Source organism: Anser cygnoides, chromosome Z (genome assembly GCF_040182565.1).
Source record: "Anser cygnoides isolate HZ-2024a breed goose chromosome Z, Taihu_goose_T2T_genome, whole genome shotgun sequence".
NCBI classification, from domain to species: domain Eukaryota; kingdom Metazoa; phylum Chordata; class Aves; order Anseriformes; family Anatidae; genus Anser; species Anser cygnoides.
Window position 1 is genome coordinate 28619954 of NC_089912.1, and position 25359 is coordinate 28645312.

Sequence of the window (25359 nt, forward strand, 5' to 3'; positions counted from 1 at the left end):
TTAAAACTGAAACAAGCTGTAAGCTTTAACTATTCCCGGGACTACTGCACCACGTTTAGTAAGGGCAAATAAGCACCTTTATTAACAGGTTTATTGTGTTTATCCGTTTAGTAAAGACAAATAAACAATAGAAAGTAACAAATAAGATTTTCTTTGTCCTGAATTGCATCCTTAGATGAGCATTACACTGACTCCATGGCAGGAACAGGCTGTTTGTCAGTTATTCTGCTGGCTTTCATGAATACAACAAAAAAAGTACACCTAAAAATGAATTCCTTTACGCTAGGTTGCACATTCATTTGTGATGCTGTAAAATGAGAAATACAAAGCTATTTAGAGAAAATGAATTTTATCAGTATATTAACTGATAACTTATTAAAGTTTATTAAAGCTGATTAACAGCATCAGACAAGAAGTCCTGGAGCAAGATGAAGGCACATGAGTTTGCGAGTAAATAAAAAGCCCAACAGCTTCTGGAATAGGTGAACAAGACATCCTTTAGGAAAATGAGGTTTTGTTGGTTTGCTTGGCAGCTCTGGGAGAGCGTGAAACGCAGGTACCCCAACAGATGTGCACAGTGCCAGCTGGTGAAGGACTAGGCACGGCTGGTTTCATGAAAAGGCAAAATTCTTGGCGTGTGCCACCTGCATTTGGGTCTCGGCAGCGCCATGCCCAAATACTGGCCCCTCTCTCAGATGCCCCCTGCGCGCTGCCGAGCCTCGGCGCACCGGCTTTGCACCTCAGTGAGCGCAACAGATTTTAAGACGGCGACTTGAAGACGTGGGCTTTCACGGGAATTAGGTTTATCCCCGCACCTCTACGAGCGGTGGCACACAGCCACGCTTTAATCCGGCCATTCCAGGTCCCCCACGGCCAGGCGACAGCCCTGCACACCCTGCCCGCTCCGAGACCGGGCAGGGATGGAGGCAGCAGCCGTCGGGGCTGCGGGGAGAGGGGCGGGAAGAAGACGAGAGGGAGGGCACTCGAGCGTGCAGCCACGACACAGGGATTAATCGTTTTTGGCCCGTCCCCAGCTCCGAGGGCCAAAAAAAAATGCCCTCCCTCCCACGGCGGTGGCAGTCCTCTTGGGTTTCCCTAATGAGTCACGCCGGAGAGGCATTCCCCGAGAGAAAAAAATAAACAAATAATTAAAAAAAGGCTTTACCCGAAACCGAGATAAGGCTGCCTCTAAACCCTTCGCCGCGGTGCCCTCGGCTGGCACCGCTCCCACCGCGGCGCTGCCGGCGGGCATCCCGGGGCACTTTCACTGACCCCCTGCGGCGGGACCAGGAGCAATCGCACCACCCAAAAGCAGAAAACACCTGCACGGGCTGCCCGCCCCTCTCCCCGACCGGGGTCCTGAGCCGGCCGGCTGCCCTCAGGGGTGCGCATCCTGCAGCCTGCGAGGGAGAAGGGTCTCCCCGGGGGAAGCGGCTGGGGAGGGAGAAAGGGGGAAAAGGGCTAGGATAGAGGAGGAAAAGGGCCAGGCAAGACGGAGAAAAGCTCTAGGCGAGACGGGGAAACGAGCGCTCGCCAGCATCGCAAAGCGATGCGCTGAAACGTGCCGCCGAGAGCACATCGCGGCGGGCGTGAGCGCCTGCCCCGGGCGGTCCACCCGCGTCGTGTGTCGCCTGAGCGACAATATCGCAACTGCCAGCCCTGGAGGTAGGCTCCACGCCGCTGCTGGCTGCGTTGTCCCCACTCATTTCGGGCGGGATCGGCTGCCGTGGAGTGTTTTTTTTTTTTTTTTTTTTTCCCTTTGGTTTGTTTAGGTTTGGGTTTAGATGCTGCGGTCGGTTGTTATTTATTATCCCGTGTTTCTTTTCGGATCGGTGACACAGCTTCGAGTCTGAATATTTATTATTTACAGTTCTGGAAAGAGGTGCATGAGACGTCCCAGTGAGCCCCGGTTATGGAATTGGAAACCATCATTTCCGTAGGCGTACAGGTACATATATGAAGCCAGCAACGATCTGAAGCCCAGCAGGAGAAAAACAACGTGTAAAGACACCATGGATAATCACAAGGGTAACCAATCAGTTTTTCTACTGCTCCCGAGGCACCGGCATCCCTCTCTTCAAATCTGTCCTCCGTGCCCTGTCGGGTCACGTAGCGGTGCAGGAGAATTAACCTCTGGCTTTTTCTTATGCAGTCTTCTGTGGCTTCATCATCTTTCTTCAGATCGCCGACTTATCGCGGGAGTCCGCCTACAATTTCAGCCTCTGTAACCACGACGAGATACGGGAGGATCTCCTAAACGTTTTGGATGCGCACATGACCTTAAACGAGGTTGGTGGTTTCTCTGGTGGCATCGGAGGGAAACTCGGTACGGCACTGCCTTCACGATTTTATCCTTGACCGCCGGCAGCTACTTTCTGAAAATCTCGATTAGCAAGCCGGGAGTTGGCTAGTTTAGTAAGCTGGTGCATGTGAACAGGACGGGGAAATTATCTCCTACTCTCCTCCTCCGGCGACCTCCCTAGAGTGTGCGCTGAAGCTGGGACTGGCAGGGACGGAGAGCAGGAGCCCGGGCGGCTGCTGCCAGAGCGCTACCTGACCCTTCCCGGAGCCTTGCAGACCCCTAGGACTGAAAAGCCGCTTGTGTAATACCGCACCGACGGCGAAGACGGTTTCACGGTCGCAAAGGTGATCAGCGGTTTAGAAAGCCTCGCGGATCGTTTGCGCGCACAGACAGTGCTTAGCAAGGAGACCAGGCTGCGGCTCTGCGGCAAGAGAGCGGGCTCCCGTCCCGCACGGCGGCCCGGCACCGGCGGCACCGGAGGCACCGTCTGCCGCCGCCGCCCCGCTCCGCTCCCACGGCGGCCCCGGGGTGCGGGCGCCCGCCGTCGAGGGGCGGCGGCGTTAAGGGGCACCCCCCGTTTTGTTGTCTCCCTCCAGGGGCTACAGCTCGATTTTCACACCTGCGAGGACGCGCCCGAGGGGCCGGAGCAGTCCGAGGTTCGCCAGGGTGAACGCAGCCCCCCGACGGCTAGGTGGCATTCCCTTTCCGTGAAAAAAAAAAAAAAGGCGAAAGCACACCAAAAAAAAAAAAAAAGGAATGGGGGGGGGAGAGGGAATAGGGGAGAGAGAGGATGGGGGAAAGGGCATGAAAAAGAGGGGAAGAAAGGGAGGGGGAAATGGGGGGGGAAATAAGGAGGGGAATGGGGGGGAAGGAAAAAGGGAGAAGGAAGGGGGGAGACGGAAGGAGGGAGAAGAAAAGGGGGAGAAGAAAGGGGGGAGAATGAAGGAGGGGAGAAAAAGGCGGGGAAAGGGGGGGGAGGAAAGGGGGGAAAAGTGGGGGGAAGAAAGAGGAGAATAAGGGGGGGAGAAAGGGGGAAGAAGGAAGGGGGGAGAAGGAAGGGGGGAGAATAAGAGGGGGAGAAAAGGGGGAGAAGAACAGGGGGAGAAGAAAGGGTGCAGAAGGGGAAAACGGGGGGCGAAAAGTGGGAGGAGAGGGCGGGGACGGGGAACAGGGTGGGGATACAAGGGCGCTGGGGGCCGGGACCTGCGCTGGGGCGGCGCCGGCGGAGCAGGGCGAGCGCGGGGGGCCGCGGCCCGACGGCTGCACGCTGCCGCCCCGCCCGCCCCGCCGGGGCCGGTGCCCGGTTCTTGGTTCCCGGTGCTCGGTTCCCGGTGCGGCCGCTGACAGCCGTGTGCCCGCAGGGCTGGCTCCGAGCGCAGCGGGAGGGCCGCCTGCTGCAGTGCGTCCTCGACGGGGCGCGGGGCTGCGGCGGCCGGGGGCTGTGGCCCAGCACGCTGCGGGTCGTGCAGCGCAACTGCCGCGGGTACCGCCCGCCCCAGGTGGGTGCCGGGGTCCCGGGACGGGCCGTGCCGAGCCGGGCTGAGCCGAGCCGAGCCGGTCCGAGCCGTGCCGGTCTAACGGCGCTGTGCTGCAGGGGTGGCGGCGCGGCGCGGCGGCGCCCCGGGAGGCCGTGGCCGGAGGAGGGCTGTGCGACGATGGCAAGGTGCGGGAGCTGCTGGCCGTGTGGAGGAGCTACATGAACTTGGCGTAGGCAGCGCCGCTGCCCTGCGGCGTGTCCCCGTGTGCTGCCACTATTTTAAAATGTTTTTATTATTTTTTTTTCAAAGTATGTGTATTTTTATTTTAATGTATGTGTGTCCTTTTTACGTTTTCTTATTTTTATGTTTTTGTTTTCCTCCCCCTCCGGACCTACTATTTATTGCTATGCAACCACCGCACCGACCCCCCTCTCTCATCTTTAATTTATTAACGAAAAAACACACACACACCGACCGACCCTCCTCACGACGCCTTTTAAAGGAGATTATTTTCAGAATTAAACGCCTTTTTTTTCCCACCACCCGCCCCGCGGCCCCGATGTGTGTCTCTGAGCCGGGGGGGGGGGGGGGGGCGCGGGAGAAGGGGGGAGGGGAACTGCGGGCGTGCCGGAACTCATCTCCCGCAGCCGCGGTGCGCCGGGGAGCGCTTTGCGCGGCGTACGGCCCGGGGGCCCGCGTGCCCGGCCGGAAGCGCGCAGACATTTCCTGGCGGCGAGCGGCGGCCGTGTGTGGCAGATGGCGGCGGGCGGAGGTGGTGGCGGGGTCGGCGGTGGGGGGCTGTTTGCAGGGTTCCGCGCCCTCGGCCGCTACTCCGGCCACGTCCCGCACGTCCTGCGCTACCACGGCAGGCACCGCGAGTTCTACGTGGCCACGGCCGTGGGGCGCAGCGTGCATACCTACAACGTGAGTGCGGCGGAGTGGGGACGGGGACGGGGACGGGGGGCGGACGGGGGGGGACCGTACGGGAGGCTAGGCCAGGCCAGGCCAGGCCGCGCCGCGCCGCCCGATGAGGCGTCGCCTAGCCGGGATTCGAGCGCCTTGCCGGGCTCCACACGTGCAGGAGCCTTCCCGTGGCTCTACTGACCCCCTCCCCCCTTTTTTTGTCACTATAAAGCCTTTTGTTTTGTCACTGTAAAGCCTTTTTTTTTGTCACTATAAGAGCATTTTCAGTATATCAAAGCAGTAGCAGAACTGAATCAAGTGGTTATGTTGAACAACAGATCATAAACTGTACACGGGGTATATTTTCTTCAGGGGCTTTACGTTAGCTCTTTAGTGATAGCTTCTGTCCGTCGTGAAGTGAGGCGAGTTAATAACATAAGGTGGTTGTAGTGGAAATAATGCAGAACCAGAGATGGGGTGAAAACAAGTCTCCCCAAGCCTTACAAGTTATCTAAATATGTGCTTAGTTTCATGAGCATTAAGATAAAAGCTTCCTGGATTGGTGTCTTAGCATATATTGTCCCCTTCCTTTTGATCTGCTGTTTGCAGATCCCCATGTAGATACTGTTTTAAGATAAATATGTTTTTCTTTCGTGTTCGGCATGCAAATTCCTAATTGCAGCTAGGCTGGTTCCTCGAATGTTGAATTTCTGTTTATTGCAAACTCAGTTTGACATCACTAAAAATGCCGTTTTAACGTTTTCATTGCAGGTGAAGAAGCTCGGTATCGTTGCTGTCAGTAAGTACGCACAGATTGTTCATTCTTCTTTTCTTAACTATAGCTGCACCCATTTCTCAGATCAAAAGGGGAAATTGAATGGTATGCACTTAGGCTGAAGGTGTCTCTGAAAGAGCGCATGCCAAGTTGGAAATAAGATTGCTGCTACAACTGTGATTTAATTCTCTAACCTGGCAAGCCTCCTGTTTTTGTCATTGTGTTCTTCCAGAAGCAGCCACAGGCATTAAAGGAATGAGCAGGGGTCAAAGTTCACTTTTTGATCGCTTTTTGTTGTCTTTATTGCTACTAGAAGGTAGCCATAAAGGCTACCTAAAGGCCTTGGCCACCGTAAGGAAGGTAGCCAAGGTCTTCCTTACAGAAGGAAGATGTATAATTGCAGGATCAGAGCTGCTCTAGATGATACTAAAAGTCCCCACGGTGTTAAAAGATTGTCTGGACTGCTGGGGACAAAGGGTATGAATCAAAGGCTTGACATCCAGTTGGCTGCTGGTAACGTGTCGGAAGCACCCTCAGTGTCAGTGATAGGGCCCCGTGTTGTTCAGTGCCTTCATCAACATCCTGAGGTTCAGTCCACGGAGGTGTTGGAAAATACGGGGAGTGGGCCCACAGAAACCCTGCAGTGTTTGTGAAGGGCAAGCAGAGAATTCTGCACCTGGGACACCACAACATGCCAGGAACTGACTGCGTGCATTGCACCCAGCTGAAAAGTAGCTCGGGTGCCGGGCTGAACGTGGGCCAGTAATGGAGTCACTGTGAGTAAAACAAACACTGTTCTGAGCTACGCTAGTAAGACAGACAGCAGCTCAGGGAAAGCTGCTCTTGCCCTGTACTTAGCGCTGGTGAGACCACACCTGGACTGCGACACCCAGCTCATGTGTTTCCCTCCCACAGCTCTCCCATTTTCTTCAGGAGGGATGTTGAGGAACATGGCCTAAGAAGGGGCATTGAAGTAAATAGACCTGCTTTGTCTGGTGAGGGATAAAATGCAAGGTGACCAAGGACTACTCTATTACCTGAAAGGTAGTTACAAAGATGTCAGAGCTGGATTTGTGGTGGGTAGTAGTAGACAGTGTAAGAAGGGGCAATAGCCACAAATTGCTTCAAAGGGTCAGACTGGTGGTTAGGAAAAACGTCTCTGACTGAAACAAAACTGTACTACAGCGTCCATATTGGGAGGTTTCCTTCCCCAGAAGTTTTCAACACTCAGCCGGTCATAGGTGCAGTTAACCTGAGCTAGTAGTGGTGATAGTCTAGCTTTGGGAAGAACTGAGCAGGAGGATGAACTAGATGACTTCCACCAGCCAACAGTTAGATAATTCAGTGACGCGAATGCTGTAGACCACAAAGTTCTCACACAGATTTCATAAAGCAAAATATTTTTCAGTAACAGCTGACCCCATAATTTGGAGAACTGCCCATCACAAAGCTGTGACTAGAGTTAGAAGCAGTGAATACTTGCAGCTATAAGCAAATAAATGTAACTTGTGTTTTTCAATTGCATAGCCTGTGAAATCTTTTTCAGTGGGCCGTGCTTTCTAACAGTCATTTAAGCTTTTTCTGAGACTGTGATATTAAAATGCAAATCCAGAGATATTAAAATGCAGAATTACGATTGAGAAAATAAATTATGTGCATCCCTGTGTGGTGGTGTTGGTTTTTTGATGTTTTGTGGTTGGTGCTCTGAACTTTTTTGTGAGGGTGTCTAAAACTGTGCTAAGCAGCCTAGCTCACAGCCTGTGTGGAGTACCAGATTTCTGTAAACTGATTACATGCCTAAGTCACTTTGCAGGTGTTACGGGAAGATGTCTAGTGTTGTTCAAACAAATGAAACCTCTTACAGAGTGCAACCTTGTTTATTTTCTTAATACTTCCCTTTTCAGTTCTGTAGCCGTACAGCTAAGTACAAGATTCTTTGTGTCTGATGATAGTTCATAGTACAAAGCAACATTGGCAGAACATTGGCTAGGTGATCATATAATATGCTTGCATCATAGGCATACTCTCTGGTGACTGATTTTTCATCTGGAGTTTCTCTTTAGATTTGTGAAGTGCAGTGATTTGTGATCCTTGTTTGTTTCACTAGACTTAAGAATATTTTTCTGTAGAGTATTTTTTTCAGGTTTCTAGCAAGTAGAACCACAATAGCTTCCTCTCAGTGGTGTTTGGAGCTTAAGCTTTTTTTTTTTTTTTTCATTTGAGCTTATAAAGTAGTTGATCACAATCCTAGGTACTCTTTCAGAACCTGTCAGTAGGTGGGAAGTGAGATACATTCCTAAAGCAGTAAATTGTCTGTCTCTTTAGCTGTGATTAGAAGAAACAGATGCAGGAGTGGGTCACTGGCTTCTGTAAACCAGCAGGTTTGCAGAAAGACGTAAACTGATAGACATTGCTATTTCTGAGCTTTTGGTTTAGAATCTGTTTACAATCCAGTAGGCTGTGGGCTCTGACAATCTGTGGAAGTTATTTTGTAAGCCTTCAAGAAGCTAACATGTGCCTTTACTTACAGTGATAATTCAGTAATTGATGAATTACTGTTTTTTCAAAGAACCACATTGTGATTTATCAATGTAGCACTTACCCTGTTGTTACCAACCGTGATATTCACGGTGGTACTTGCAGTCATCTGAAATTAATGTGTTCTTATAGAAGTGCATACGAAAGAACGGTTTTATTGGTATGTCACCACGCTAAACAAACATGTAGCCAGACTTTATCTTTTGTTATGAATATGAAACCTGTTGAACTTTTCTGTTTGATTAACAGGCAATGCTTTGCTTCAAGACATTACTTGTTTGGCAGCGGACCGAATGTTGATATTTGCTTCATACAGTGATGTTTTCCATGCTGTTGCCAGGAACAAAGAGGTTTTATCAGTTTACTTGTTAATTAGTACTACAAAACAGTTGTGTAGTGTTTGTTTTCTAGATAATTGGTTTTGTACAGACTTGTATTTCCGTAGCTGTTAATTACCCTCAATTCTAGAAAAGCTGTTTTATTGCGCCTTCTGTAGAAGGTGCAGCATAAAAATAACAGCATAAAACAGGAGGGTATAAGAACAGATTCGGTGATGTCTGACCCATCTTTTATGTATTAATTGTAATAGTTAAATAAGTACTTAAAAATCAATTCATTGTTAATTCATGTACAGGTGATTAAATAATTTAAAGTATTACATTGACGTGCTATGCTACCTGAACGGTTTATATTGAAAACTTTTCTACTTCAAAATTACAGGTAGTTCATACCTATGAAGGTCACAAGGCAAGAATACACCTTCTGCAGCCTTTTGGTGATCATGTCATCTCTGTGGATGTTGCTAATGTTCTTATTGTTTGGGACATACAGTCAGAAGGTGAGAGACACTTTTTATTATTGTTACTGTTCTAGAGAACAGCACTGTTTGTTTAACATTTCAGTCATTTTTAAGAAGTATTTTAAACACACATGTTAGGAAGTTTTTTATTCTTTGAAAAAAAGAAATCCTTATATAATGGTTTTACCAAAACAGTAATTTGAGGTCATAATCCAGCAATAATTTGTCATGAATTGATTTGCACCACGTGTAGATACTCTGTAATATTCCATGATGTAGGTGTAAAGAAATCTGCTTGTAGAGAAATCACATAGTAATGTCGCATTCTTTGGGGTAAAGTCTGTGATACAGCAGCTCTGGCAGCATCTCCTAAATGCTATAATTCCTTGATGTTTATCAGTCTGTGTAAGAGTAACTTCTCGCTAATAATCTTGTGATTGTGTCAGCATCTTCTTGTGCCAGTGAATAGTGCCTTATGGAATCCTGTTTCAGTGGCCTGAGGTTTTTTTCTTTAGAAAGTATTTTCAGACTGATGTTAGCCAATGTCATTCCCTGCATGCTAGCTCTCCAAGTGACTGCAAACAGACTATAGTGATTTGAAGTTGCTATAACAAACTAAAGGTATGGTAATCAAGTGAGGTGTTTTGCTCAGGCAGGAGCCTGAATCCTGCAGAGATACAAATCACTACAGCTCTGCCAGCATTGTTGTGCTAGGTAGGCTCATAGGGGAAAAAAAAACATACCTTCAAGCAAACAGATGTTATAAAGTAAACAAGTTTAGCCTGTCCTGTTACAGATTAACTAATCCTTTAATGGAAGAAACGCCAATTACCGGATTTGTGCAGAATAAATGTTCTTGGGCCTTTTACATTTGCCAAGGTATAACAAGCCTGCCAATTTTCAGGGGTAGCCATGCTAACATTGTTTCTTGCCTTTTTTTTTTCTTTTTTCCTGCAGAGGAGTATCTTCAAGTGGTTTTTGATAAAGCTACTTTTGCGGTTTCTGCAATTTTGCATCCAAGCACCTATTTGAATAAAATTCTCCTTGGGAGTGAGCAAGGGGGCTTGCAGCTGTGGAATATAAGATCCAAGTAAGATTCTTATTATCTTAGGTATACTTCATGCTCCAGGTAGTTTCATATACGTCAACTAATATTTTTAGCTGTGGCAGCGTTTGAACATGGAATATTTTACTGATCACTTTGGCATAAGTTATCACTTGGTCTGCCTCCAGGAATAAAGAATGTTGCTGTTCCCTGCATGCTGATGTTGTTCAAATTACATGTTGTTTACTGTCTCTGCAGAATGTCAGGGATTGTTCAAGAATTCTTTTTATCAAGTTACTTTTTTTTTAGTTTCTTGGAATCACATAGCTTTCCCATGAAAATAATTAAAATGATAGTAAAAGCATGTTCAGGCCTCCTGCCTCAACTTTTCCAAGCATAATTTTTCTGGTTGGTGCTGGTCCAAGGAACTGCTGGCAGGTGGTGTGGAGGTAATTAGTGTTTGATACTTAGACTTAAGAAAGAGGTGTGTAGACATGTAGTTGTCTCTGAGTGTATCCCAGTAGAGCACTGTCCATAATGACAGTATTTCATGCTTACCATGATCAACTGCTTTCTAACTCGTTAAAGTTAGAGGGAGGTTCACTGTTGCCATGTATTAATGTACATACTGCAAATAAGTGTTAAATTGCATAGTCCAGTGTTTTATTCCTGTAAGTACCATATACTTTCAGTGAAAGTACCGGTAACTTTTTGCTTCATATTCAAATGTTTTGGAAACACAGTATATGCTATATAAATCAGGAAGTAGAAATAACCTAAAAAGTACAGAAAAGCAAGTGTCTGCACTTGTACTACTTTTGGGTCTCTTTAAAGAGATGCAGTATATCCTAGATGTTAAAGGTCTTCTTTAGATGTCTTAAATTCACATACAGTTAAGGAAGAAGTTATAGACATGTTACTGCTCTTTTGACAACATGGCTAAGTTAAGCAATTTCTGTTTTCCTTTGTTTGTTCCCTAAAACAAACAAAAAAAAACATTTTGTGGATAGGCGTTGGCACAATTATATAAAAACTAATTTGTTGAACTGAGGAGAAATACTGATAATCTCTGTCAAGAGAAGAAAGTGAGGGATGGGAGTAGAAGGCTGCTAGCCTTCTTTTAAGAATGATAATCAATATCTGGTGATAGAATAATTTTTCAATTATGTGTTTATAATTTCACCCTTAATAAGTACTGTGTGACTAATTTGGCTCGATGTTTTGGCCGTTTATGTTCTTGAAAGAAACAAGATGGGTGTACTTGTAGTATGAGGAAGTGTCTTTGTGTAAGGGATTTACTTTGGAAGAAGACTGGCTTCCTATGCTGATGTTAGGAATTCTGAAGAGGCGTATTTAAAGCAGAAATGCATAGGGAGCAACTGATGTAGAATGGGTTGTCTTCTCTCTACCGTATTATGTGATTGTGTCGCCTTCTAAGTATTAAAGCGCGACGCTAACTTTTTCAAATAAAAATTTACTGTAAGTTTTATTCTGAACCTTATTTATCAGTATTATTTTTTTCCTCTTAAAAGGTGCGTAGGGGCATGCTTTTTTGTGTAAATGCATGTAGAACACCCATTTTGATGTGGAAAATCCTGAAAAGTTATAATTGGTTTATCTTCTGTTTTCCAGCAAACTCTTGTATTCATTTCCAGGATGGGGCTTAGGGGTCACAACTCTTGAACAAGTTAGTACGGTTTTTTAATCTTATTTTCTTATATAACTGGTGAACTATAGCAAACAAAACATTGTAATTTAAAATTGCAGCAGTAAAAATGACTTATCTTCACTCAAGTCAAACTAAAAACCTTCTTGAACATATTAGATGAAAAGAGGTAGACTTGAAGGCTAATTACATAGCCTTCCTCTAGTCCCAGTTTTTCCATGTTTAGCATCTTAGCCATTTTGTGCTCATTACTTCTGCAGTCTTTATTCAGTTAATTACATAACTAATTCACAGAAACTAATTGTTTGCAGGATGTAGGTGTATCATGTGACTTTTGTGACACTGGCAGTTTCTTGCTGTTTAAATTTTTTTTACCTCAGAGGTTAATAAAATGCGAGTTTTGCTGAGTCAGTAGAAGATTTTGTAGTTTCATTTTTTCTAGCTATAAAAAATAATTAAAACTTACTGGTAGTGGTTAAAGTATTGGTAACAGCTTTGAAAATGATGTTTAGTTCTCAAACTTTTGTGTAAAACTTTTAAATACGTGCATGTGACAGGGTGCATAATGGTCTACAAGAAATACAGAAAACTTGCAGTGTTTTTCCAAGGAGTTCTAACTTATGGAAATTGAATCGTTCTATTCTGTGAAGAGTAGGTGCAAAATCTTGCAGCTCTTTTTTTGGTTTAGATTTACTATATGCTCAATTTGGGTTATGGCAATGTAGATAGAGGATCTCATGAGATGCCTTTTTGTTTCTACACTATTTGTTCTTAGATGCTGTGTTCTGTATGTACTGGTATTAATATGGTAGTGGCAAGCTTTTTTCACCAGTTGTCTTTCAATGTTTCCTGCAGGCCCCAGCTGTGGATGTTGTTGCAGTTGGTCTTGTATCTGGTCATATCATTGTACATAATATTAAGTTTGATGAAACTCTTATGAAATTTCAGCAAGACTGGGGCCCCATCACAGCAATATCTTTTCGTACAGGTAAGTCTTTTGAAAATACATATAAAATCACTAAAACTAAATGGAAGTTGGGAAAATGTTTTGAAAAAGCATTTGTGAACCAAAGTTTGGGATGAGAGTTTCAGTTTTCAAAGGCTGTGGGTAATCTAGAAAAGTTACCAAAAAGTAAGAGAGATTAGGCTTATTTCATAGCACTTTCCAATGTACTAAATCAGCGCACAGGAGATGTGGCATACAATACTTTTCTTTAAAGAAAAATAAGCCAGTTATTTACGTGCCAAGAGCTAACACAGTACACAAGTATCGGAGTTACTGCAGAGTAATCAGTACGCTAAGTTCCTATCCAAACTTAATTCTGTAGTGTCCTCCCAGTGAAGACAAGTTAGAATGTTAATACTTGGGTGACTACTGAATGACTGTTTCAGGGGAACACTATATTCACTTCTTTTTGTGTGTGTCCAATGAACTCTTACTAAATACTCAAGCTAGTTACTGTAGCACCGATCTTGCCTACAGGGCTGTGATACTGAATCTAGTCTGTCATATGAATAGAGAAACATGCAAATCTTAACAGCATGTACATTGGTGCAAAGCCTGTTGATGAGAGATGCTCCTGGAGAGACTTGATCAAAGTATAGAGATCATTTTTGTTTCAGACATTTAACTCAATGCTAGTAATGTTAAATAACTTCACTTGCCCGCTTGAACATGCAGCTTCAGACTCTCTCTAATCTCTCTCTAATCTGTCTCTCTTCCTGTCTTTATGGTTAGGATGTAATGCAAGTATAACCTGGTTCTTTGAATTCATATACTTATTTCAGTATTTGAGTTCTTCATTTAAATGAAATGTTCTTCATTTAAATGAGAATGAAGTTGGCAAATCCCATACTGGTGAAGAAATTTCCATACCACAGAAGAAAACTCTAGGCCTGTTTTGGCTGTCCATGAAGTGTGCAATTGTAATTTGAAGTCGTGCTTTTATTTTATTAGAGCTAAAAGGTTAGTTTCCAGTTACGCAGGATACAGCAGATTTTTTTTATCTTGACACTATGAGAGTTAAACATACTTACTAGAGTATTTGTCATATGTTTTTAGAAGTTAGTGTGATGTATTTGTTTCCTTAATATTAGACGGGACACATGAAGTAGAACAAAAATTAGAAATTCCTTGAAATTAGAATTTTAATTATTACTTAGGGTGATTGGATAAAGATGTAATCAGCTTAGAGAATTTATTTTTGCAAGTTGTTGAGCAAAAAATTAACAGGATTTAAATATATACACTGTCAACTTCTAGAGTGATAATACAATGGCTTTCACGTCCTGAAGTGTGAAGGCTTACAAGTTCGGGGAAAAACCTGAGATAGAAAGTAATGTCTTAAAAAATGTTGCAGGTCAAGGTCCTGTGGGCTTTCCAGCCTTGGTTGCTGAACTTAGATATATTTGGTTCTATAATCATTATAAGTCACCTTTATGTAGTTTCAGTTTGAAATATTAGGATGTTTCAGATAAAAACACCATATCTTGCTAATGATTTTTTCTCCTTTGGTTTTGATTTTTTTTTTTTTCATCAGTTTTAAGATGTACAAAGTTGGTAAGGAACTGATGAACTGAATGTCAAGAGCAAACCTCTTAAATTTTGTTTGAGCAGATGGACACCCAGTAATGGCAGCTGGTAGCCCTGTTGGACACATTGCTTTGTGGGATCTAGAAGAGAAGAAACTTATTAGTCAAATGCGAAATGCCCATTCCACAGCGATAGCTGGTATGTCATTTGTCCCTGGAGAGCCACTTCTTATTACTAATGGTGCTGATAATGCTATAAGGGTAAGTTATAATAGCTACTGCTCTTTGCTGTTATGTGTTGTTTTTTTTCTCCTACAATCCTCTGAAGTGATAATGTGTACTCTAGTTTAAAGTAGCAGTTTACAAACGAAACAAATATAATGAAACTCAAATTACTGAACTTGCTAGCTCTCAGCCAATTTGTTAGTGGAGCAGCTTAAGGTTTTGCTGCCATGATCTAGCTTCCACGATTGCTTCGTGGTAACCTTGAAGAATAAAGCTTTGGATCCACACATCCCAAACCACAGTTACTAACTTAAGCCTTTATCTGTTTCAGTTTTTATGTAATATTCTGTGTTTTGAACTGTTGTAGTTGATAAATGTCCCTTGTGTTTTGCATTCTTTGATCTGGTGGAGGGGCATAATGAACAGTGGAGAGCAATTTGCTGCTGTGTTTTAAACCTCCAGAGTTTTAGTGTCAAATGTGAAAGCCAGTATGTGAGGTTTGCTGTACCAGCTTTCAGTTTACCCTGTTCCACTGCCAAGAATTTTAGTTGTTGTCACTGCAATGTTCAACACCTTCATTTTTCTGCTTTTCTTGGGGAGGCAGGTGTGGATTTTTGATGGACCTGGTGGCACAGGTCGTGTATTGAGAAGTCGAATGGGACATAGTGCACCGCCAACAAAAATCAGATACCATGGACAAAACGGAGAGCAAATTCTCAGTGCAGGTATGAATTCTCATTCTTATTCTTCAATCTGACTTCCTGTTGTTATAAGGAAAACATCCTGAGCTTATATCAATAAAACAAATAAATGTAACAGATATTATGGATAAAACTTAGTTATGAAACACATGAAACTGTAGCAGAGGAAAAACATAGGAAACAATGCATTTTATAACTTACAGGGGCCACTCCACTTTTCCCAAGTTTGAGCAAGTGTTGTGGTTTATGACTTCTTTGTAATTTGTTACAGTTTAGTTGTATCTGGATTATATCTTGCCAAGGTCACTTGGTACCAAGATATTAATGTAAAAAGTTTGTGACTACCCTTCCTTAGAAACTAACATATTTAGAATCAATTAATAGTCCTTAATTTCCTTAATGGTCTAGTTCAGATAGTTTTGTGGCCCAGAGCACTTCAAAAATGGAATAAGAGAGACTTCAGTTAATCTTTAATCGCTCTGCAATAATTAAATTGTCTGCATGAGCAACACTTGAAAACATTACATTTTGATGAATGTTACATTAATATGGCCCAGCAATACACTGGTATACCACCTCTGGCCCACACTGTATAAGAGGGACAACAACATCCTCGAAGAGTCCAACATAGAGCCACAAAGATGATTCAGGGACAGGAGCACCTCTTCTGTGAGGAGAGGCTGGCACAACTGGGACTGTTTCTCCAAGAAAGGAGAAGGGGGCTCAAACTGGAGCTCAGGAGCTTCCATCTAAACATCAGGAAGGACTTCTTTACTGTATGGGTGACCGAGCACTGGAACAGGTTGCCCAGAAATGTTGTGGGGTCTCCCTTGGAGATCTTTAGAAGCCACCTGGACGTGGTCTTAGGCAGCCTGCTCTAGGTGGCCCTGCTTGAGCAGGGTGGGTGGACAAGGTGACTTCTGGAGGTTCCTTCCAACCTCAACCATTCTGTGCTAAAATCTCTTGCTGGTTGTTCAACTACGTAACTTGGACTCAAGTAGCTAGTTACCTGACTGTAGTTCAGCTCAGTCCAGACTAGCCACGGTAACAATTGCATTGCTTAACAAATCCTCAAGTTTGTTATTGTAGTTCACTGCTTTGTTAACTGTACTGAAAAATATGCAGTGAACACACAGGCAAGTTCTGAGGTCTCAAGCTTCGAGATCTGATTTTTCTGCAGTGTAAAGGGACTGACTCTCTACATTCCTTTCTGAACCAGTGATAAAACTTCATGCAACAAAAATGAGATTGCAGTGCCTTTCAGGTGCTACTGTTTTCTCTAGACAGGCATCCCTACAAATAAACAATAAAAAATCACTAATGTCCATGGCTTCATCCTGCTTGATGTTGTTCCCAGTTCCCAGTATGTTTGTCCTGGCTCCTATGCAAAAGAATCTTTTTTCTTTACAGTGTACTGCCTCTGAATTTTTCAGCCTTACAGAGGCTTTTTGTTACTCCTTCCACAATATACAAGTAAAGGTGCTTGAGTTCTGTGTTCCAATGTCTTTCAGATTCTTTAAGTTCACTTTGAATAATTTTCTGTTTCCTTACTTCTTTTCCTGATAATCATGTTCTGTGATTCCTCTGACCTTCAAATATAGTGCCTTTGATTTTACATGTGTTGTACAATTACATTTTCTGTTAGTTTCTGATTCTACCTTGTCAGGTCCAAACAGTGTTTGGATCTGTTTGACAGTTTCAAATTTGAGTCTTCTGTCCCTCTGTTAAATTAAAATCCTCTAAGTACTGTGAACAGTGGACACTATATAGAGCAGGGAAGCCCCGTTAGTGTCCTGGTTTGCAGGAGAGATGGGGAACTCAGCCTTTACCATTTGTGTTTGGTTAACTTCGGTGTAGTTCTTAGCCAGCTATGGCATGTCTTAGGTAGAGAGAGAAAAAGAAAAGAATATTGTAGTTGGTGAGAGCAGTGTATAGTTATGGGAAAGTTAGGGAGATACTATGAAGTTACTTGAAGAACATAGTCTATATACAGTAGCAATGATAAGAAGCTGGGAACAGCTAGATATTGTGGTGGAGAAAGTAGGGGACAGAGTAATTGAACATGGAGAAGATAATTAAAAAAAAAAAATCGGTCATTTTCTGCATGTGTAAAGTAGTAGGAATTGGAATATAGGCCATAGAAAAACTGGGCTTCATTAATTCCAGTACTTAGAATTTACCTGTATTTTTTCTTAGATGAGAATTTTTATTAAATTATTATGGTGTTCTGAGATTTCTGAGAGTTTATCTTCTGCTTTTCTTGTTCAGATAGTTTATGAGTAAATAGAAAGTTGGTTCGTTTTCACCCTTCGGTGATTTCTGCTAATGTTTTGTCAGGTCAAGATGGAACGTTGCAGTCTTTTTCAACAGTGCATGAAAGATTCAATAAAAGTTTAGGACGTGGTAAGTATTTCAGTGAAAGTACCAATATTGATGAAAAAACTGCAAAAGTATTTATGTAAACAGGTGTCACAGCGTTAGGTAGGTCTTGTTTTCACTTTAACTATTATATGAAAATTATTCACCTCATCTGCTCTTCAAACTCAGTCCTCCTGATGTATAAATAAAACTCTCAGAAGTGTTTGGCCGGTTAAATACTTGGAAGAGTAATTTATGTAGCCTACAAGGAGTATTATTTCACTGTGGGAAGCATTGGGCATGATTTTTGTATTAAAAATATATAAATCGTTAAGTGACATTTTTCGTGTTTCATTTTAACTCCTTTTCCCCCATTCATTTTCCTTTTCTGTTTAATAGGCTAAATTAATACAGTTCATTCAGATTTCTCAGCTTCAGTTTCTTTGATTTATTGTAGAGTGTCATTTAAAAAAAAACATCATCTACACACTGCCATGTTTAAGGGATATTTTCATTGTTCCTGTAGTGTGAGGCTCAGACAGACTGAGATAATTCTTATTTTTAAATTTCTGTATATGGTTTTATACATATTTAAATAGACAGACACAGATTAATTGATTGGTTATATCCTTTGGGCATAAATTAAAATTCCTGAGTCTGTGGATATTCAAATGACTGGGTGTTGTATACTGCTTTATATAGTCATGTCTCTATGACCACACCTTTAGCTGTCATGGTGGATCTCTGCCTGAGGATGTCAGCACAACATCCCAGAACAAATGAGTTGAGTAGTATGTCTGTGAATATATTAGGGTAACAATTAGCTCAGCATCACATAAATTTTGACAGGAACTCTGTTAATCTTCTTAGCTTTTCAGACTCTGCAGAATGTCAGTGCTGTGTAAATGTAAGTCAAAATTTTCAAAGTTTTATAGGAACTTTACATGTAGTAAATAATCTATTTTAAACCAATGAGCTCAGATCGTGAGATTGAGACACTTGCTTTTTTTATTTTAAGGTTCAATTAACAAAAAGAAATCAAAAAAGAAGGGTCTTCAGCATGATACAATGGCACTTCCACCAATTACAGCCTTTGCTTCAGGTAAGTAGTCCGTGTGATATATGATAGAACTTGTCCCATCTTCATCTTATCTTTTAACCCTTTTAAAGACACAAGTGTATTGAAAGATTGTGCTGTTTTGAGAAGAAATTACTGAGATTATGGCCCTTCATGAGCAATAGAATGACAGTTTAAAATGACATTTTACCTGCTAAATTCCATTCTTAATTCAAAAAAGAGCATTTCATTTCAAACATCTTCAGGGTCAACCTGCTGTTGGCTTGCAAATCTCCAACATGAGAGCCAGTATCTTCTGGCATTTGTGGTACTTGAGGTTGGAGAACCAGCAGGAAGATCTGTCAGCTAAAGAATGCTTAGTTGTAGCAGCTGATTTTTTGATCTGCCAGTTTCTCTCAGTTTTCAAAGTAAAATTTCAGTTATTCAGTTCATTTGTGATTCAATGAACCTAACTTTTGAAGTGGAATTGCAGTTATATTTGCTTTATCAAAATTCATTTCTTCAAATGAAGCACCTCCTTTTCAGATTTCAGGTTTTTATCTTAAATGCAGCTATTCTTTTGCCTTCCAACCATGGTTCAGTGTTTTGTGTTTTGAGAGGTTTGAATTTACAGCTTTGTGTAGCCCTCTTACTAAATATAGTAGTTACATTTTGCACAATTCAATGATATGTACTTGTTGCAGAAAGATGTAGATGTGTGTGTGCATTTTTTTAAATGTATGTTAGATGTTCTGCTTGCTTAAGTTATTAAGGTATTAGGCTTAAGGTATCAGAAGTACCTTAGGTATGTTTGGGGGCACAAGAAAACACTGATTAAAGTACATTTTGCTTAGTGTTGCTTCTTTGTTGCTATATTGTCTTCCATTGCTAGGGTGAACTGGCTTGTTCCTGGTTACTTTATTCTTTAAAGTTCTAGAATTACTCAATTTCAAGATCTAAAAAGTTTTTTTCACGTATTAATTCCAGGAAAAAAATGCAAATTTACTTGTTATTTAGAAGTCCATATGATTGATCATATTATCAGAACTTTGTTACCATAACAAATAAGTTTTAGAATAAAGGTTTTTCCACAAACACAGAAAAAACTTTCACTATGTGACGTAGAGGTAGCTCTTAAACCCTCCTCTAAGTGGTTAAACTAGTGTCTTTTGCTGCTTCAGCAGATTAAGAAAATGTTAGGATACTCATCTGGAAATAGGTACAGCTTGAACAGTTTAACCAAAACCATTTATGTTTAAATATGCTTTTCAAACCACATAGACTCAAATATATAAAGATGTGAAATGTGACAATCCAGAAAAATGTGTGTGGTTTTGTTAGTATTTTAGTTTTAATAGCATATGCACAACAGTTTGCCAGGCGTTTTTTTCTAAATGATAACCCTTTATCTGTCTAGCAAGAACACTAAATGTAAACCGTTTTGCCTAAGGGTATTTCAAAATATTAATTCTTATGATATCAGAAAATGCTTATTTGATTGAATGCTTGTTTCTGAAACGAATGTGTGTGTTGCATTGCAGAAGTGGCACATCAAAGTGACTGGGATGGTATTGTTGCCTGTCATCAAGGGTATATAACCTGTACAACCTGGAACTATCAGAAAACTTCTATGGGAATTCATAAACTGAGGCCAGAAGAATTTAGCAAAAACAAGCCTGTTGATATATATGCAACAGTAAGTGTATTTAGGATAATATCAGTATTATGGTATATGCTGTTTTGATTTTGTACAGAAGCAATATTTATAATGAAAAAGCACTGTCTAGAGGTGTTTTAGTTGCTTTGCGGAGTTCTTTCTGATTGCTTAGTGTGTCCTGCTAACTGTTTTGCAATGTTATTAAGAGAAATGCTGCATATGCGTTTTTTTCTTTAAGCATACAGTCTAACTGAAGATTCAGTTTTTCAAATTCAGATGGTTAAATGGTTTATATTTACCAATATTTTCTCATAATGACTTAGATTTGACTGTATGCCTTTGATATACTTCTGCTGTGAATGCAAATTGCTGAAGACACTTTTCTTTTCCTGGCAATGTAGAAAAGTGTATTTTCAAATTGCAGACCGGATAGTCTCTTTAAAATGCTTTGCAACTTGAACTGGCCACCATGAAAGTCAAGCAGTCAATAAAAGATATATAAATGTTTACTGAGGGTTTACCAGTTTTCAATACAAGTACTTTCTGTGGCACATGTAGTTCATATGCTATGTGTTCATAGTACTGATTTATCTTAGGGTAAATTTTGTTTTTATGACATTATGCGTAGCATTTAAGTGGTAGATGAGTTCAGCTGTAAATACCTGCTTTCTCCTAACAGATTCTTTGTCTTTCTAAAGACATTAGACCATTGTTTCTCACTACTTAAGCTCTGTGTGAATTTAGCCTGTTTTGGCGTGCCATCGGCAGTACTGGTATTCAAACAGAGTGGCAGTAGGTATGCTTGGTCCATATGTTAGGTACTGAAATCATGGATGCCTTCCTTGATTATTTAAGTTACTCATTTAGATTACAACTTTGATGTTACTAGGTATATTTCTGAATGAAAACGTCACCAAGTCAGTATTTCATTATCCTTCATAAGCATTCACTGCCTTATTTACTTATTGCAGATTGGTTTATTTTAGTATTTCCTCTCCACTGTTTAGAGATGTGATCTGTTGTTCATTCCATGGAACTTTCCTTGAAGTTTAATAAAAACATACAGTATTTTGCATTCCTATTATACATTAGTTATCTTCTAACAATTTTGCTAACTAGATATACATTTTAAGAATTGTTTTCATAATTGTTTTTTTCCCCCTCAAAGGCTGTTGACATTACCAGCTGTGGGAACTTCGCTGTAATTGGGATGTCAACAGGACGGGTAGATGTATATAACATGCAGTCTGGCCTTCACAGAGGGTGCTATGGCAAAGAAAGAGGTAGGAATTTCTAAAATATTGACTCTTAACAGAACAGCAGCGATTTAGTATTCTGTCATATGAGGAATCTAACATACTTCCCGAGTTGAATTTGGGAATGAATCCTTTCCATTTCTGTAACTACCCTATACTGTCCTAGCTTGTACTATAATCAGAAGTAATTTGAGACCTACTCTGCAGGACATTATCCCCCTTACTTTTAATAGCTGTGACATTAGCATCTATTTCATTTTAATCAACATAAATTTGTCGGTTACCAATATGTTTAGCACTAAAATGCGACCCTGGGGTCTCAGCTGTCTTTTGAGATATTCACATATCCAGTACTTGTTATTATACTTCTTGTTACGCTGTTCTTTCTCTGAGGTAGTTTCACATGTTTCGTGTGGCCTGCTTATAAATGAAAGAGTACTTTATATACTCAGGAAATGGAAATCCTAAGCAATTCCAGTTCTTTGCAAATACTTTTTATCAGATTACCCTGCTGCAAACTTAGGACTTTATGTGAATAATGGTGTTCATTTCCTTCTAGTGGTTGTGCACATATATTTCATGTTGTGTATATTTGCTGCTGCTTTGTAAATCTGCAATTTATAGTAGGGCCCTTATAGTCTGATGTTTTTGGTTGTAGAAACAAAGAGTCCTGATGAACTTTTAAACTTTGATGGGATTCTAAAAGCCATCTAACTTGGGAAATCTGAAGTGGTTTCTTATAATATCATTATACCTTGGTAGTGGGATCAATTCTTTAAGTTTGATTATGGCCAGTAAACCATAGGCATAGAGTAAGAAATAAAATTTATCTAAAAACAGAGGAGCTATGGCTTATCTTTACAATGCAGTGTAAAGTTGTCGGGGGGGGGGGGGGGGGGGAACAAACAGACTGTGCAAGATCTGAAGCTGTAAATTCTGTGTGAAGTGGTCAAGTTCCTTGGAAAAAAATCCTTAAATGATACAAAAAAAAAGTCCCTTAAGTTGAATGTTCAAAAAAGCCTCCTAAATTGAAAACCTAATCTTCAGCTTCAACTATGCACAACTTTGTTGTTGTTATTTGAATTCTTATGTATTCCTAGATGCTTACTTGAATACAAGTTGGTTTTGTGTATTTGGTTTCTGTACTGATAAAATAAACAAAGACTTTAAAATTCAACTAGTCTTGTCAGGTCACTTTGGAATTGTTTGTCACATGCTTATGGCTCAGTTAATGTAGTTAAGCAGAGACAAACAGAACAGTATTCAGCAGTATGCTGATTTCTAAACTGTGTTTCAAGTCTGAAATAAAACTTTCTTTTTCCCCTTAATTTGCAGCACATGAGGGGTCCGTAAGGGGGTTAGCAGTGGATGGATTAAACCAGCTGACAATCACAGCTGGTAGTGAAGGGTTAATTAAATTTTGGAAATTCAAAACTAAAGATCTAGTTCACTCCACTGATCTTTCATCTTCTCCAAGTGGAATTCTGCTTCACAGAGACAGGTAAGAAACTAAAGCTATTTCATATGCGTATTGTTTTGCTGTACATATAAAAGTATAGGATGACAAATTTTCTAATGAAGTTTAAGTTTTTGGTGCTTGAAGTGCAACAGACTGCTAGTTGTCCAAGATGTAGTACTAGTCTGAAGGAGTGTGTAAATTGGTTTCTCTGAGATTATTTCAGGATAACGATATTTTTGGAGCAAGGTTATTGATGTTTTCCTTTTTTTAATCTCTGAGTATTCATGATCATATGTGCTACTTATTCTTGGCAGTGGTATTCTGGGAATTGCCTTTGATGACTTCAGTATTAGTGTTTTCGATATAGAAACCAGGAAGATTGTCAGGAAGTTCTCAGGACACCATGGACGGATTAATGACATGGTAATTGTTAACTCACTGTAATAGGTGACGTATGCATGTGCTAAATTCATTTTAAAGACGATGGAATTCTTTACATATATTCAGTCACTGATTATTATATTCAGTGATGAACAGTGAAATAGTTTGGCCACATTCGTTTTCAAGTTAAAATCTATCATGTTCAAATGGCAATGTATTTTTAATGTAGTTTGGGGTTTTACTGTAGCCTTCCAAGAAGCTAATTTTGGGTTTAACAAAATAAAGCATTAGAAATAATGAAAGTCAAGTTGAGCATAACATTCTGCTACAGTCCTGAACTGCGCATGTACAAAAAATAAACCAGGTAAATACATACTATGAACAGATCTGAGATTATACAACACACTGATATTTCCTCATTTACATCTTGTGTAGTTGTGCTTTGTAGTGTTCACGGAAATACTTTATTTTTAGCTTCTGATTTAGTTTTTAGTGCAAGGAAGTATTTGATTTCTTCAGTTTTGTACTAAGTGTTTTCTGTCATTAACGTAAAAATAAGGACCAAAATGCTTTCACTTAAAGCCATATGTAACCTGTGTCAGTATATTTAGACTTGTTTTGAAATAGCTTCTATTTTTGTCCTTTTCTCTCTTAATAAGGTGTGTCAGTTTTGTTCTTTGGCCAGACTATTTCGTCATGATCTTAGGGAGCAATCTAATCTTCAACTGTGTAAGAGAGAACTTCCTCACTTGTCAGTTGTGGCCTTAAATTTAGTATTTTATTTTAGACTTTCAGTCCTGATGGTCGCTGGCTAATAACTTCGTCAATGGACTGTACCATTAAGACTTGGGACCTTCCATCCGGATGGTGAGTCAGTTGAAAAAGCTATAGCAAAACTTTTTATAGTTTGCTTTCTGTCTCTTAAATGGTAAAAAGTCATTCTTGATTGTTTATGTCACCAAACTGTACTATATGATACTCAAAGTTATACGTGGGGAATGAGCACAGTATCCAGTATGTTAATTATGTGCAGTGCTAGCAGTAATAGAATTGTAGAACAGCTCAGGTTGGAAATGACCTTGTAAGATCCTAGCTTTCATGGAAAAGGTAGCCTAGATGGGATAATTTAGCACCCTGACCAGTTGCATCTTGAAAATCTACGGCAATGGTGACTCCCTGGGGAGGTTGTTACATTGACTGTTCTCACTATTAAAAATTTGTCATCCATCAAGACAAAACATCTCCTGGTGCCACTTGTATCTTTTGCCCCTTGTCTTCTTCATGTGGCTCTGTACAAAGGGAGAGACTTCATCTTCTTCCTAGCCTCTCTAAGTACTGGAGTGAGGTCCCCTAGAGCCTTCCTTTCTCCAGGGTAGAAAGACCTTTTTCTTTCCCTTTACTCAAAGGTCAAGTGCTCCAGTCCTTTGGTCATATCCATAGCCTTCCTTTGGACCTTCTCCAGTCTGTCTGCATCTTTTTTGAATTGTTGGAACCAGAACTGGGCACAGTACTCCAGGGGCAGCCTGAGAAGGACTGAGTAGAGTGGTATGATCACATCTCTATCTCTGCTAATGATGCCACTGCAAATGCAGCCTGATCTGATCCAGTTTGCCTTTGTTGCTGTAGCAGCACACTGCTGACTCGTGCTCAGCTTGATGTCTGCCAGGACTCCCAGATCCCTTTCAGCAACCCTGCTCTTCAGCCACATAGATCCTAACCTGTTTTGGGATCTTTGGTTATGTCATTCCACATGCAAGACCTTGCACTTTCATTAAACTTCAGACAGTTCTTGCTTGCCTACTATTGCAGTCTGTCCAGGTCTCTCTGTAAGGTGGCTCTTCATTTTGAGAGGTCCACCTCACCCACCTAGTTTACTGTCATCAGCATACTTGGTGGAGGTATTTTCAATCCTGTCGTCCAGATCATTTATCTTCTAAACAGCATGGAGCCCAGAATCAATCACTGGGGGATGTGGCTTGTGACAGGCTGCCCACCCAACCTACAATCATTGATCATCACATTCTGATTGTAGCCTGTTGGCCAATTTCCTACCTGTCTCACAGACCACCCGGCCAAGTCTGTATCTTGCCAGTTTGGCTAGAAGGCTGTGGTAAACGTTGTTGAGTGCTTTGCTGAAGTCCAGGTAATTAATATCCACTGTTCGTTACTTTGTTGTAGGAGGTGGCCAGGTTAGTCAGGCATGATTTGCCTTTGGTAAATCTAAATC

The 25359-nt window shown here is 41.4% G+C and overlaps 1 protein-coding gene across 1 annotated transcript in view; it reads left to right on the forward strand.

Annotated features, from left to right (window-relative positions):
* Positions 1-4389: 4389 nt before the first annotated feature.
* The window catches only part of WDR36 (WD repeat domain 36), a 32550-nt gene continuing 11580 nt past the window's right edge, over positions 4390-25359 (forward strand). The window contains exons 1-16 of the mRNA XM_066988074.1: positions 4390-4704; positions 5455-5482; positions 8246-8346; positions 8717-8834; positions 9753-9885; positions 11473-11527; positions 12362-12494; positions 14124-14299; positions 14868-14988; positions 17302-17367; positions 18341-18424; positions 19921-20075; positions 21205-21319; positions 22628-22793; positions 23066-23174; positions 23920-23999. Coding sequence (XP_066844175.1) covers positions 4537-4704; positions 5455-5482; positions 8246-8346; positions 8717-8834; positions 9753-9885; positions 11473-11527; positions 12362-12494; positions 14124-14299; positions 14868-14988; positions 17302-17367; positions 18341-18424; positions 19921-20075; positions 21205-21319; positions 22628-22793; positions 23066-23174; positions 23920-23999 — 1808 coding nt within the window. The 5' untranslated portion in view covers positions 4390-4536. The remainder of the gene's footprint in view (positions 4705-5454; positions 5483-8245; positions 8347-8716; positions 8835-9752; positions 9886-11472; positions 11528-12361; positions 12495-14123; positions 14300-14867; positions 14989-17301; positions 17368-18340; positions 18425-19920; positions 20076-21204; positions 21320-22627; positions 22794-23065; positions 23175-23919; positions 24000-25359) is intronic.